The 16,090-nt window shown below is 31.6% G+C and overlaps 1 protein-coding gene across 4 annotated transcripts in view; it reads left to right on the top strand.

The window, feature by feature from the left end:
- The window catches only part of LOC107455419 (tyrosine-protein kinase RYK), a 52,053-nt gene that overhangs the window by 34,709 nt on the left and 1,254 nt on the right, over window positions 1–16,090 (top strand). For all 4 annotated transcript variants that reach the window (XM_043047166.2, XM_043047117.2, XM_043047070.2 and 1 more), the window contains exons 5-12: window positions 891–923; window positions 2,347–2,482; window positions 7,018–7,106; window positions 9,293–9,451; window positions 9,550–9,639; window positions 10,796–10,989; window positions 13,787–13,896; window positions 15,632–15,791. In XM_043047166.2, coding sequence (XP_042903100.1) covers window positions 891–923; window positions 2,347–2,482; window positions 7,018–7,106; window positions 9,293–9,451; window positions 9,550–9,639; window positions 10,796–10,989; window positions 13,787–13,896; window positions 15,632–15,791 — 971 coding nt within the window. The remainder of the gene's footprint in view (window positions 1–890; window positions 924–2,346; window positions 2,483–7,017; window positions 7,107–9,292; window positions 9,452–9,549; window positions 9,640–10,795; window positions 10,990–13,786; window positions 13,897–15,631; window positions 15,792–16,090) is intronic.

The following is a 16,090-nucleotide window of genomic DNA, read 5'->3' as shown; positions in this document are numbered from 1 at the left end:
AAAAAATTTCTTCGGGATACAAAGCATTTTGTACTTTTATTTTGTATTTAAGAAAATATTTGATGAAAAATACTTATTTACTAAGTTCATTTATTTATTCTATTAATTTTTTTAATTTTGTTATTACCTTTTTTTTCATCTTTGAAATTTAGCCTGTTCCACAGCACCGAGTGCTTAGAGCCCGCTCCAAACTTCTTCAACATTTGAAAAGTTTATCGTTTACGGTTATTAATTGTTTAGCAGTTGAATTTTCAATTGATTTAATTCAAAATTCAGTTTAATAACGCTATTCCATCATTATTTGTTTATTTTCTCATTCTTATTCTTCGTTACGTTAAAGTAGTTCTTTTTTTTATCAATTTTAAATAATTCTTTTAGAAAATTAAACTGTAATAAAAAAGTTAAAAACTTAAGGAATAATGAAATACAATTCACGATTTTTGCGAACTTAGAGAACATTTCTACTAAATGTGATTTGATTGTACTACTTTAAATCCTCCCGCCAAATTCTTAATTTCTTATTTTATATGAACTTTTATTTTGATAAAAAAAACGGTTTAGCGTTATAAAATATTGTATTAAAATGAATATATGATTGGTATTAAAATGAAAAGTTTGATTTAAAAGCATTTGAATTTCTCACAAAATCGTTAATTTATAACAAAAACAGATGAAAAGAACCTATCCACTCATGTCTTAAGATGAAAACCGATTAAATTTCAGTTTGTTTTCGAATGCCACTGTCAGAACAATTTGGAACCAGCTCTATAAAAGCTCCGTTTTAGGGAACTGACCCAGTATCTCTCAACAGCCCATTTAAATCAATAATTTCTAATAAAATAATTAAATTTAAATTCACAAACAAATTTAAATTCACAATTATTTTTCAGGAAACAATACTTCAGGTGACAGTCTTACAATTGGTAAGTTTAAAAAATTTTACTTTTTTAATCTTACTTGACTTATTTCTAAAAGCATATTATAAATAAATAAGTAAAAACACTTTCTCTATTTTTTAAAGATTGTGCCTTGCTTTAAAAGAATTTCATTCAAAGTGCATTCATGTCTTAAGCTTACGCTCTAAACGATATTTACGTTTTAAAAATATAACCAATTTTTAACCCTCTAACTATAAACTACTCTGCGATATTTGTTCAAAGATTCTTATAATTAGTCAATTCATTAAGGCATTTAAAGAATAGAGAAAACAATAAGGATCTAATGTTTATTCTCTATGAAAATTTGAAAAAAAAGACACTCTAAAATACCTTAACTGAAAATTCGTTTCTTAATCTATCATCATGCTAAATTTCGTAGCTTTAAGTATCCTCCCCAAATCAACAGAAGCAAAAACACAACAATGTGTAATGTTACCAGATGCCCAAAACAGTGAAAACAGTACTGATTTAAAAAATCTATTAAAAAGATGCAAAGATACAGAAATGCACTGCTTGCTGTCTTCTGCTTAGGAAACAATAAATTTAACTAATCCAAGTTTTAAAATCGATTAAGAAAACTGTAAGCAGATGGTGCATTTAATTTTGTCCTCAGACTGCGCTGCGTTGTTCTGTAAATGGTAGTTATTTTTTAAATAAATTGTTTTATAATTTTTCCTAACTGGCCGCGATCAGATGATTAACTTCGAAATTAATTTTAAAACTCTGTGAAAATAAATAAACCAGCTTCCTAGGCAAAATGCAGCTGATTGTATATTTTTATCACCTTAAGTTTTTAAGTTCACTGAGAAAAAAAAACTATACTGAAATCTACCAAAATATGTTAAAATTTACCATTTTTATGACTCTATGGGAACACGATAAACCTGGGTAATTTTTACCGAAGCTCATTGACAATGATTTTGGTAAAATTAACCACAAAACATGGTTTCATAATATGTGATAGAATTTGACAATTTGATTATTTTATAATGATTCCTTATGGCAGGGCATTAAAAAAATATTTATTCGGTTAAATTTACTTTCCAGTTTTGTATTTTTTACTAAACGTTTGGTAACAAGAACTATAATTTTAAAAACCAGAACTGCGGTAAACTGTTATCATTTAAACAGAAAAATTACGAAATAAATGATTTAAATACGGTATATTTAGGTTTTATCAGCCAAAACTATGCTTTTTTTGTTGTTTTGTTTTTACTTAAAAAATTCCATTTTCATACAATACGGTGGTTTTACCAATTATGGTTTTCTCCGCGTTTATTTAACAAATTACCAGTCATTTTTGGAGAGCAAATAGCGCAGTATGACAAATCGTTTAAGGATATCAAATAATTGCAACGTATTTTATGAATTTAAAAAGAATCTTGCAAACTTTTTCTTTTACCTTTAGCTGATGCAATGATTGACACAACTGGTTCCCTGTACATTGCTGTTGGTTTCATAAGCGCTTTTATTCTTATAGTAGCCATGGTGGCTGTATTGTGCTATGTGAGAACAGTAAAAGCTCGGATGTCAGATGTCATACAGTAAGTCTATACTAAAAATATATTATATTCAAAACAGTTTAATCACAATAAAAACGTAAGTATACCAGGGCTTAGATATTTTTATACGGAGAAATTATTTTTTTATGAAGACCATGTAGAGGCACATCCGTAATCAATTCCTTTAGCATAACATTTTAGACTCGCTGCCAAAATTTAAATCCAGAAACCATGCAAATTTAAATATCACTAATTAATGCACTATTGGAGCAGACCTACAATCAAAAATGTGATAAGAAACCAATAGGTTTTATAATGCTGATTTCAGGAACAATAGTGAAAACAGTATCAAGTATTCTTTCTTCAGCAAATCGAAAATTTTGATTTCCATAGCCACGCATCCATAGTATTATAACCTACTAAAAATAAAGGGGGATAAATTAATGCCATAAGTTGTGAGTACCTACTGCCAAAAATTTGTGGTATTATGGGTAGTCTGTGATTCGATCAAATAAAAACAAATTTTCAGGTACAAATTTTAACTTTTTCTAAGTAGATTTTAGATCAAAATAGATTTTATTGGAGAGAAGAGACTGAAATATTTCGATCTAGACAAAAGAGGTATCATTTAATGAATTTTATTAAGCTGAATCGATTAAAAGCAATCTGAAGTTGATAGGACTACAAGCTTAGAAGTCATTAATATTTTATATATAAAAAGTACATTTTGATCTCATTTGTACTTTTCGCATTGACTTAGACAATTAAATACTTCTAAGATTGCTATCAAGATGTATAAGATATCAAATCTTACGTATTAAGTCTAATAAAATCAAAATTAGATAAAACTAAAAGTATAAAAGAAATGCGGGTTTCATATATTAGAGTTACACTCTTTAATTTATGCCCGAGCTTCCAAACACAAAACCCTTACAGCTTCAGTACTGTAGCTCCATTTATTAATTTATTCTTCGTTTTATCGGTTTTATAAGAAATATACGAGGGTTGTAAATTAAATAGTGGCAACTTAACCTTGAAACTCACAGAAGGGCGGGCATGCGCATATAGGATTTGGGAGCGCTGAGGTGGCGCTGTTGTCGATGTGTAGAGTGCTAAAAACAGTCGATTTGCTTAGAAGGGTAGTTGTTGTGTGGCGTTAAAGTGAGGAGCTTCGTTTCCATCGCTCCAAAGCATGTTTTCAAAAGGTGATCAGCAGTCGTGGCTCAAAATCGAAGTTGCCCGTGGCAAAAATGCAACAGAATGCTATCGAGGATTAGTGGAAACCTGCGGTGCAAATGCTTCACCGTATAGGACAGTAGCACGATGGGTTCAAGCATATCGTCTTTTTTCATCATTAAGCCTTTTGAGAACATGCTTTAGAGCGATGGAAACGAAACTCCTCACTTTAACGCCATGCAACAACTACCCTTCTAAGCAGAACGAATGTTTTTTGCACTCTACACTTCGAAAACAGCGCCACCTCACCACACCAATACCCTATTTGCACATGCCCGTTCTTCTGTGAGTTTCAAGGTTAAGTTGCCACTATTTAATTTACAACCCTCGTACATGAAACAATAACATTTCTATTTAGAATTCTATTTAGAAAATTTTTTGGCATAACTATATAAAATTAGTACTATCCCAATATGCGATCCACCAGGTATTTATTATGAATGGTTGAATTTTTATTTTTATTTTTTAGCTTTAAGATTAAGTACCACTGTCCAGTATACCATATATTTATGTTTTCTAAGGTTAAGTGCCCCTGCCTGGTATATATTTGCCCGGTATACCCTACACTGATGCCTCCCAGAATACTGTAACATTCTATACTATAGTTGCGCCAACTATTGATCAGGGGCAGATCGCATATTGGGACAATACCTGTACTTTTGTACAAAATAACTCCTTCAACTTTTAAACTACCAGCCCCAATGACTTTAATTTTATCTCCTTCAATTCAGCGTAAAATTTTTTTCAAAACGACACCTCACTTATTCTTATACGAGGGGCATCCAGAAAGTAAGTTTCTCTATTTTTTTTTAAAAAANAGCACTTATTGCAGCGCGTGGTGGCTGCACCAAATACTGATTTCGGACGCTTAATTTGTTTCTTTTGTTTTGAAAATTTCATCATTTATTTGTATCAGTACAAGTCGTTTCTGCATTAAATTTCATTTGATTCTGATGATTCTTTCATGGTGTTGCATTTTCTACAAACAGCAGTTTATATATATATACATATATTAGAGTTACACTCTTTAATTTATACCCGAGCGTCCAAACACAAAACCCTTACAGCTTCAGTACTGTAGCTCCATTTATTCTTAGTTTTATCGATTTTATAAAAAATATACATGAAACAATAACATTTCTATTTAGCATTCTATTTTTAAAAAAAATTGGTATAAATATATAAAATTAGTACTATCCCAATATGCGATCCACCAGGTATTTATTATGAATGGTTGATTTTTTTTTTTTTTTTAGCTTTAAGATAAAGTACCACTGTCCAGTATACCATATATTTATGTTTTCTAAGGTTAAGTGCCCCTGCCTGGTATATATTTGCCCGGTATACCCTACACTGATGTTTCCCAGAATACTGTAATGTTCTATACTGCAGTTGCGCCAACTATTGATCAGCTAAATAACTACACTGGCGGATCGCATATTGGGACAATACCTGTACTTTTGTACAACATAACTCCTTCAACTTTTAAACTACCAGCCCCAATGACTTTAATTTTATCTCATTCAATTTAGCGTAAAAATTTTTTCAAAAACGACACCTCACTTATTCTTATACGAGGGGCATCCAGAAAGTAAGTTTCCCTATTTTTTTTTAAAAAAAAAAGAACTCACACTTTCAGAAACATGTACAACAATGTTTCTGAAAGTGTGAGTATGTACAACAATTGTACAACATGTACAACAATTGGCAACAAGTACAGCAATGTTTCAGCTATTTTTTAACATAGCCACCACCAGAATTGAGACACTTGTCGTATCGAAAAATCAATTTTTGTATCCCTCTGTCGTAGAACTTTGCCGCCTGTGAATGGAACCAGCGTGTGACAGACGTCTGCGGCTCTTCGTCGTTGCCAAAACGCTCACCGGAGAACAGGAATTTTTTGAGGTGCAAAAAAGAAGTGAAAATCGCTGGGAGCAAGATCAGGACTGTAAGGTGGATGATCAAAAAACTTCCGTCAAAACAGCTGCTGTGCGTCGAGCCGTATGTGGACGAGCACAACACCTGCACTAAGCATTCCACGCCTCTTGTCTTGAATGGCACGTCGGAATTTCTGCAGTTCCGTTGAAGACGTCTGTCACACGCTGGTTCCATTCACAGGCGGCAGAGTTCTACGACAGAGGGATACAAAAGTTGATCCCACGATACGACAAGTGTCTCAATTCTGGTTGTGGCTAAATTGAAAAATAGCTGAAACATTGCTGTACTTGTTGTCGATAAATATGTTCCTCAAAGTGTGAGTTTTTTTTAAAAAAAATAGGGAAACTTACTTTCTGTATGACCCTCGTAGTAATGGCTTAGTTTCTTCTTCGCTCCATAATGGGTAAAATATTCATTTTTCACCTTATATTTAAACCCAGTTCGTGAAAAATTCTTATATGACTGAAAAAGTAATGGATACCAACAAACAATATTAAAAATTAGGTATCGTAATAATTTTTTCAAACTTCAAATTTTGCAAGCCTGTGCATTTAAGCCAGGAAAAAAAAACTTATCGAAATCGAATTATTCATTGTTGAAGAAAACGTAATGAAGATCCTTTACGTCAATTAAATTGACGGGTGAAACTTGAAGATGTTTCTAATAATAACCCTACCTCCGGTCAGTATCATCAATCAGTTTCACAGTTGTGTTGGGCCGGGGTAGCCTGGTCGGTAGGGCGCTGGGCCTATGTTCAAGAGTTCGTGGGTTCGAACCCCACCGGCCGAAGAGTGATTGATGCACGTTAAATCTGTCGAGTCGCAAAAGTCCTCCATGTTCCCATAACAAATCAATACCTCTGGGTGTACTGGTCAATCGTTCTTTGATTCAGGTCAAAATTACGATCTGTGGATGAATGAATGGATGTATGAACGGGTCCGCCCTATAAACGGGTGTGACGAATGATGTGACAGAAGTCGAATTCTTGGTCATAGATGGCGCCACTGGAAAACAAAAACAATCGCACTCCCTCTGCCTAGACAGGCATAGGTCAACAACAATTATGTTTCTTGTTTCGCTCTTTTCGTTAATCCCTCGGAAATTTCGATAGCATATTTCTCTCCTTGCTTTAATATTAATAGGTGATCTCAATTGTGCTTGTTTTTATTACTTCATTTCTTTAAATAAATCACTTTTTTTAAAATACATTTGTGAGTTTTCATGGTACTTAGGGCTCACCATCTTACAAGGGTTTGATTTGTATAAGCTAAAATTACAAAATTAGTTCAAATAGAGATATGAATGGTATGCTTCTTACATTTTGAAACAATCAAATGAAATTAAAATATGATTTTATAATGAAAATTTGGATGTAATTCTTTGCCTGTGCTTCTTATTTATAGTTATGGAGAAACTTCGCCTGTACTTTTGGCTTCAACACAGAATGCCTTCTTGAAATCTAATACCCCAAGTGTTCACAGTCATGCTAACAGTAAGTTTAAACTCTTTACTTAATATTAATAAAAATTATAAATACAATTATTTTTAAACGCATTTTTAAACTGACGATTATTTTAAACCAATAAACCTTTCTAAAAGGCACCAATTTATTTCTCAAAACAATATTTATTTGATATATTAAAAAGAAAGTTGCTATCATGATGATAAAAAGGTTTATTTTTCTTTACTCACAATTAATGCAAAATAAGTTTTTTCGATTTTCGATATTTCACTTCCTATAAGAACAAAAAAAAAGAGAGCAACAATTAATTAAAGAAAGAAGTGTAGGATTTGCTGTGTTTTGCTTCAGAAACTAAGTTTATCCTTACCAAGTTGCAAAATTAGTTGTTTTAAGCTCGTTAACTGTGTAATGTGATTCCACAACAACAACAGAAAACTATAAAAGAATGTTTTCAAAATAGCACCATTTGCAGCAAAAACGAAGACAAAATAAATAAATCCAGTATAATTACAAGGTGACCACAATCTGGAAAGTTATAAAAAGTAATACTGATAGCAAATGTTTCCCAAGGCTGTTAGAAAACATAATTTCGTTTAATGAAGAAGAAATGAAGTTGGAATTTAGAAATGAAGTTGGTCAGTTATAATATCATGATATACACCGAAGAGTCATTGCATTATGACCACCCTCCATCTATAACAACGGGCTCGCCCAGGTTTTAATGGCTTCTCACCCAGGAACAATGTTTTCAAGAGGCACATTAGGAATCATAATCCCCATAGAACAATCCCTGACGCCTGTAAGCTACTTGAACATAGTTGCAGACCAGGTTCACCCATTCATTGCAACAGTTTTTCCTGCGGGGGATGGTGTTTAATAACAGGATAATGCGCCATGTCATAAGGGTCAAATCGTCATGGATTGGTTCGAGGAACATTCCAGGGACTTTCAAGTTATGTCTTGAAACCCCAAATTCACCTGGTCTTAATCCAATAGAGCATTTGTGGTCCTACTTGGAAAACCAAATTCGTGCTGCCACGCTACCCACTCGCAATGTGAGGGAATTGCAGGACCAGTTGGTGAGCGCTTGGTACCAGATACCTCAGACTACCTATCAGCGCCTTATGGAATCAATGCCACGGCGGGTGCTAGCAGTTTTGAGGGCTAAAGGTAGTCCTACATGTTATTAGCAGGATGGTCATAATGTAATGACTCTTCGATCTATTTCCTCTAATTTACAAATATATTTTGGTAGATAGAAATTATAAAAGACAATTTTCTTTTTCAATCTTTCTGTACAACTTTTTAAATTTTTCCCAGTTGGGGCCACTTTAAATTATTCCAGTTTGATTTATGAAGAAGAATGCATTTTCAATAGCCTTTCCATTCAGTAACGTCATCTCATTAAAGAAATATGAAAATAATTTTGAAACTTCGAGAGAATAAAGTACCTCGTTCCTACCAAAAAATTCAGCCAACCATACATGTATGCCTTTTTCCATATTTCTTTAATTGATTTTTCAAACCATAGTTCTTTTTTCTTTCTTTCTTTGGTTACCCGTAATTGATGACCATTGCCCTGGTTCGGGACGAAAAAAAATAATCTTGCCCACGGCAGATCTTGAAAATGTAGCTGTTACCGTGACTAACCAAAAGCAAAAGAATGTCGACTTTCACCGGTTAATGTCAACAATCACATAGTCGTTTTGGTGAATGTTCGAAATATTTGTTGCATCCGATTTGATATTCATTTACTCGTTAATATTATTATATTTATTCGATATTTTAATATCTGCTGTGGATAGATTAAGAGAAACATCAATGTTCGAAGTAGCGGTTAATTGCATACTGGGCAGTGGCACTTGACCTTAAAAAAACATTGATGTAGGGCATACCGGGCAAATGCATACCGGGTAGTGGCGCTTATTTAAACCTAGTATATATTTCAGACATTTACCAAAGCGACTCTGTGATTGTCAACATTCACCGGTGGAAGTCAACAACCACCCATTTCTGTCACTCACAGTAACCCAAGAACAGCATGTTAAACATTAGAAATACATTAAAAAAACTTACGCATACAACAATGGCGGAGTTAAATAATATTGGTGAGGCATGTATATATATATGGTGAATAAATTAATCGAATATTTCTTATTAGTGAATAAATTATTAGAACAATTTCCCTTAGAACAAAACGTATTTTTTTCTTTAAGGTTTTGCAAGCAGTAAGAAACTAACTTCTTCTACCAACATCCCTTACGAACATGTATCTAGTTTGAAACAAATCAGAGATTTGAGACACGTATCCGAATATGTGGCTGAGATCAGGATGGATAGAAGAAACATAATTCTTCGAGAAAAGATACAAAAGGGTATTATAATTGCACTTACTCTTTTTTTGTTATTATTATTAATCTTTCCATTTATTCCCAATATTTTCAAGCTACAAACATTTTAATTTTTGAAATAGGAACGTATGGGAGAATATATAGTGCAGTAATAGTTGACTCGAATGAATTGTTACCAAAAAGAAAACCAGCAATTGTCAAAACAGTTACAGGTACACGGCTTTCTCACACTTTCTCAATGCATGTTTTCTTTCTTCTTCTCCTCTCCCTTTTTTTTCTTTTTAATGCAAAAAATTTTAATTTAAAAGCAATAACTTTTATTTTTAAATTTAGAAGAAAACCTATAGTTTTATTGTTTCATAAATTAGATTACGTTAAACGATTTTTGCTAAAAATGCAGGTTTTATCCAACAAAAAAACATTGAAATGCATGCAAGCACAGGTTATAGGTAGCATACTGGGTGTTTTTAATTTTAAAATGCAGCACCTTTAAAAATATTTTAGCGTCTTTGCAAAAAAACTTCTTAAGTACGTGCATTTAAATTATTTTTTTAAACAGAACAATTTGGAAAAAAAACCTGTAACTTTATTTATATATTACGTAAAAGGATTTTTACTAAAATTGCAGGTATTTAGCAGGCGAAAAATTCTGTTGAGATGCATTGCTAGAGTAGATTGTAAGCAGCTTAATAAATCTTTTTAATTTTAAAATACACCACCATTTAGAATCTTTGCCAAAGAGCCGCGATGGCTCAGGTGATAGAGCACTCGACTTCCAATGAGGTGAACCGGGTTCGAATCCCAGCAATGGCTGGTCGATACGAATCAGCAGCCGACTTGCACCGACCACAGTCCTGATTTGAAATATCCTCAGTGGTAGACGGATCCTGGGTTAGAGTACCTTTGCCATCAGGCTAACTCGTGGTCTTCCTCTCCATGTAACGCAAATGCGGGTTACTTCCGTCAAAAAGTCCTCCGCGAAGGCAAATTTCTCCTAATACTTGATCCAGGAGTTCCCTTGTCTTCTGAATTGGATTCAAAATTACAAGGCTACGAAGTTGAACATTAGCAATTGTAAACCCAAAAATTGGGTCGGCTGTTCAATGACGTTTAATGTTCAATCATTTAATAACAAAAAATTAAATTAAAAACTTCCAAATTAAATAAATCATTAAGAAACAGTGACATTAAATTCTATTTTCTACGATAAATTAAAAGGGTTGTTGCAATAAATTAATCTAATTTCAATTTGGGAATTCATAAAATTTTATTCTGTGTTAAATATCTGTTTTTGCATATAGAAATAAATTTTATCTTTTCATTTATCGATATTATTCATGATTGCAAGATTTTTTTTTCTTTCTCCAGATCAAGCTAACTCTTTCCAAACATCACTTTTAATTAAAGAAGGGATGAAAATGTTGGGATTACAGCATGAGTACGTCTTACCACTCATTGGCTTATGCACTGAAGATCAGTTGCATCCAATACTTGTTTATCCTTTTATGGCCAATGGAAATTTGAAATTGTTTCTGCAACAATGCTCAGCAGGATACGGATGTGTAAGTATCTTTTTTTTTTCTTTGTTAGGTTCCATACCTTCTGCATTGACTTCTACACAAATTGATTCTCTTTCTTTAATTTAAAATGCAACTTAACCCTTTACTATTTATAAAACCGTGGGAAGCATACTTCTCATAAGCATCATTAATCTTTAAATGTCGATGGAGCCAGGATAGCCTTGTTGGTAGGACGTTGGGCTCGTGCTCGTGAGAACAGACGTTCAAATCTCACCAGCTGAAGTGTGTTCCAATACCTGTGTATCAAATGGTGACTAGAGCAAGTTAAATCTGTCAGGGTCACAAAGGCCTCCACGTCCCCATAACAAATCAATTCTTCTGGGGGTACTGAATAGAAGATTGATTGTTTTCTGTTTCAGATCAAAATTACTATTCATAGGTGAATGAATGAAGTATGATTGGGTCCTCCTTGTAAACGGGCTGTGGCGTGTGCAAGACTGAAGTTGTATTCTTTGTCACTGAAAAAACAAGAAACGCACCCTTTGTCATAAAAATTCGCTTGATTTCAAGCAGGCTTTCTAATTGGCAAGTGGCACAAGTAACAACAACAAATGTCGATGAGAAGCTATATTATCACTTATGATTTGTACGGTCATCTGCTTATAACTTCAGAAAATAGAAGAAAAGAAATTCCAGTGTAGGGCATTGTTTACATAAATGAAGGTAACAGTAAAGGTTTGCGCATGATCAGGAAGAGGCGCCGACACTGGAGACTTATTTCCTCTCGTGCATTTCGCACTCTTTCATTTGATCATATTTCATTGAGTTTATTTTTAGTTATAAACACAGAAATCATAAACACAGTTATTTATAAACACAGAAGTTCAAGCTCAATGCCAATTTTGGATTGTACAAAAATATTTTGAAAATCCCACCTACAAAAAAATGAAATTGATTTTTATGTAATAAGCTATTTTATTTTTTTTTTAGAAAAAATCAATTTCAGTCCTAAAAATATTTTTAAAATAACATTGCTATAACGTTAGAAAAAGATAGCCGTATAAAGTGTTAAACCGTTTTTCCTTTATTGCAACCTTTCGTCTCCAGACTGGAAAGAAGAGCATTGTGTGACAGATAAGATGAATTCTCTTTTACGGTTAATTAGTGTTTTGTACTTAATAAGGCAATGAAGAAAAGTTAAAAGCTTTAGGAGAGATAAGACAGGCGGAACAATAAAATATTGGATTATTTTTCGACATGACTTTGCCACATTAACAATTTTTTTCGAATTTCAATTTTTTAATAGGTATAAATTGTACAAAATTGTTTACATATTTACAATATTAAAATTAAATATTCATCGCATTAAAAATGGTAGAAATGTATCCTTTGATGAAACTAATTTGATTCACTGGTCATCAGAAAAAATTTAACTCATGTTGTAACAGCCCTGTGTAATTCTTTCATTATATCCTCCGGTATTTATTTTTTTATTCATTCAATTCATCGATATTGAAGTACATAAAATACGAATTAAAAGTTTAATCAAACATAGATTTTGCAATAGTACTGCATCTTGTAAAATTATAGATGTCTTTTTAGGCATTTGGAATTTTTTAAAACATGTGCAAAAAATGATTTTAGACATGTCAAGGAGACGCAAAAAATAAAATAAAAATTGGGAATGAAAAAAACTGCAAAAAAAAAAAAAAAAAAAAAAAAAATTAAAAAAANTAAAAGAAAAAAAAAAAAAAAAAAAACTTTAAAAAAATCTATTTCACTCCTTTAAACTCTCGATTTTATTTAAACTTTACATCTGAGTTGGTTATTCAGCGTCCATAACACTGCTAGCATACTCATTTTTTTTACGTTTATTATATTACAATAAAAAACCAGACGATTTTAATTCAAAAATATCTCACGATTTCATCAAAGAAGCGATTTCATAAATAAGTGTTTAAAAAAAATGGCCCTTTTTATCGAATAGTTTTGTAATAACCTTTAATGTCTCTCTTTGGGAAAAAGTATTTAACTAACTAAATTAATTCAAAGTAAACTGCTGAAATTAAAAACTAATGAATAATTTATTTTTTCAAAGGTATTATGGAGAGTAAAAATCAAACAACGTAAATAAAAGAAAAAGGAAAGTAACGACAATGTCGCCACAAACTTCACCTGTAACATTTTGGCATTTGTTTTGATTTTTAAATGAATAAATTGGAATAAACGAGATTCATACAATGTTTTAAGGAAAAAAATAGAACATGCTAAAAGTTAATTTTTATACAGCAAATAAAACAATAGTAATTCCAAAAAGTGATAAATTAACTTACTTATGAAACATATAAGATCCTCTTATAACAAAGTTTTCCAATGCAATTAATATATTTTCTATACAACTGAATGTAGCTCAGAAAACCTCCATATTTTAAGATTTTTGACTTTAAAATTTCCGCATATTTTCTTTCTTCAATAAAAGCTAACAATTAGAAACGGAAGGTAGAAAATTTTCCTCTCATTTCGCCCTCCAGTCACGTGGTTCAGTCGCATTTTAACCCTCAATGCACCGGGTTCACACAAACATCCATCATATGGTTTTAGCCTGTTGCATACACACAAAATATGGAAAACCATAAAATTACTGACATTTTCGTGAATTTGCCAAAGGGTCTATTAACAGGATACAAATGTTCAATTCAAATTAACATTTTGTAGTGGTTTGTTCAGTTCCCCAAAAAGAAATTTATAATGAAGGGTTATGAAACTTAGAGTAAACTATTTAATAAATAGTTTGTGATGTGTGCCAATATTTGAAACACGGTATTTTTCTTTTATCTAGGTTCTAACGACAATCGATCTAGTGTCGATGGCTATACAGATTATCAAAGCCATTGAATACTTGCATTATAGAGGAGTCATTCACAAGGATATTGCAACAAGAAATTGTGTGTATGTTTTACAATCAAATTCTTAACTACGTAAAATTATATGATAACACATATAATAAAACTTATAATGGTATGTTATAAATATTGTTTAATATGTGTTATGAACGTATTACAATTACATTTTTCAAATATGGTATAGATATAGGATGTTTTATTAATAGGTTGCGTGTACAATATTAAATAAACTTCCTCCATCATTAAATGGCGTTTTTTCATAAGAATATTTTAATAATCGGATGAAATCAATTTCGAACAATGGTGGAAAATGTTACGATATTATACTGTAATCGTGAGTATAATAGTGGAAAATTCTGTATTAATATAAACTTAGAATAAAAAACTTACGGATCAAACATAAAATAATAATGGAAGGAATAAAAAAATAGCATAGTATTCTCTGCTAATAGTACAAAATNCTGACGGCAAGGGGACTCTAACCCATGATCCGTTTACCACTGAGGATATTTCACGTCAACACTATGGTCGGTGCAAACCGGATTCGAACCCGGTTTGCCGCATTGGCCATCACGGCTCTGGGATATAGTATTTGTTGAATTAGACGCTTTTTGAATTAAACGTCATTCATAAGATTTGTATTAATGGTCGCCTTACTTTTGAGCGCACGAAGTATGTCAATTTTTTACACCTTTATAGTTTTTTTTAATGACGTTTTTCCATTTTCAAGTTTATCTTTCAGAGTCAGTTTCTTGGAATTATTTATATTATGTAACTAATGCAATTTTCATTGAGAGTAATATTTTCATTCAGCAAATAGCTTTTAAAGATCGTTTAGAAACGTTTACGACATTCCCTCGAAAGGTGGCTTTTATCTGGTTATGAAGTAAATGCCAGAAATCTAATAAAATAATTCAGCGTGCAAATGAAGACTTAAGTTTTACACACGCAGTGAAATTTTCAAGTAAAGTCGATGAATATTTGAGAAGTTAGAACGGACTGTTCTAAGAAAAAGTAGCTCAAAGCCGTGTAATTTCGTATATGATTACAGTCAGTGCAAAAAGAGCTGAACCATTCTTATATGCGAGTTTCTATTTATACTTTTAGAGCAAATGCAAAAGACATTTTGAATGCTCTAAAATCGTGTATACTGTCGTATTGCTTTGGCGAAAATTGCCTGAAACTCTCCTTTAAAACAAAAATATGACTAAGTCTTTTTACTTATACTAAGAATATTTATTATTACGTAAGAATTAATTTTAGTATTTAAACAGATAAACTGTGATTGTGAAAAATTTTAAATTAATATTTATACCGAAGGATATTAATTTCGAACAACAGTGGAAGATTTTGTATTAATATAAATTTAGAATAGAAAACTTACGGATTAAACATAAAATAATAATGGAAGGAATAAAAAAAATAGTAATAGTATTTTCGATAAATAGTATAAAATATACTATTAGTAGAGAATACTATAGTACAAAATTCTGAACTAATACAAATTTAAAATAAAAAACTTACGGTTGAAAATAGACTAATAATGGAAGGTATAAATAAAATAGTATAGTATTTTTCATAGTATAGTATTTCCTAACCTTATCCCTCTGATATACACTAAAAAGGAAAAATTGGAATTATAGTAGACAATTTTATACTAACTTACTAAAAGAGATAAGCTTCTAGTAATAGTGGAAAATTTTACACTTCAAGTAATTTGTGATTATTAAATTATATTTTATGGTGCATACATATAATTTTTTTCCCGCTTTTTTCCTTAGAGTGAATGAAGATCTTCAAATTAAACTTGCTGATAATGCTCTTGCAAGAGACCTTTTCCCAAATGATTATCATTGTTTGTGTGATAGTGAGAATAGGCCAATCAAGTGGTTAGCTGTTGAAAGTATAGTGAGGAATGAATTTTCATTTGAAACAGACGTGGTTAGTAATTGATTCTATATAATTATTAATGTGCATACCATATATATACGTCAGAGCAATTTTTATACACCTTTCTAGTTTTAAGATTCTATATTATGAAAAATCAATTTAGAGTAGTGTTTTGATAATAAAAAAATAGCTTACCTTGAATATAAAAACCAATTTCGAGCTAGCGAACTTTATGAACTACATATATATTAAAATATTTGTAATTATTTAGTAGGATATCATAAATAAAAAACATTGTTTATGCGAAGAATCTGTTCTAATTATATCTCAAGAATATTTTACATAACTAT

Source organism: Parasteatoda tepidariorum, chromosome 3 (assembly GCF_043381705.1).
Source record: "Parasteatoda tepidariorum isolate YZ-2023 chromosome 3, CAS_Ptep_4.0, whole genome shotgun sequence".
NCBI classification, from domain to species: Eukaryota; Metazoa; Arthropoda; class Arachnida; order Araneae; family Theridiidae; genus Parasteatoda; species Parasteatoda tepidariorum.
Note: the sequence above shows the minus strand (reverse complement) of the source record. Positions and strands in the feature narration are given on the sequence as shown.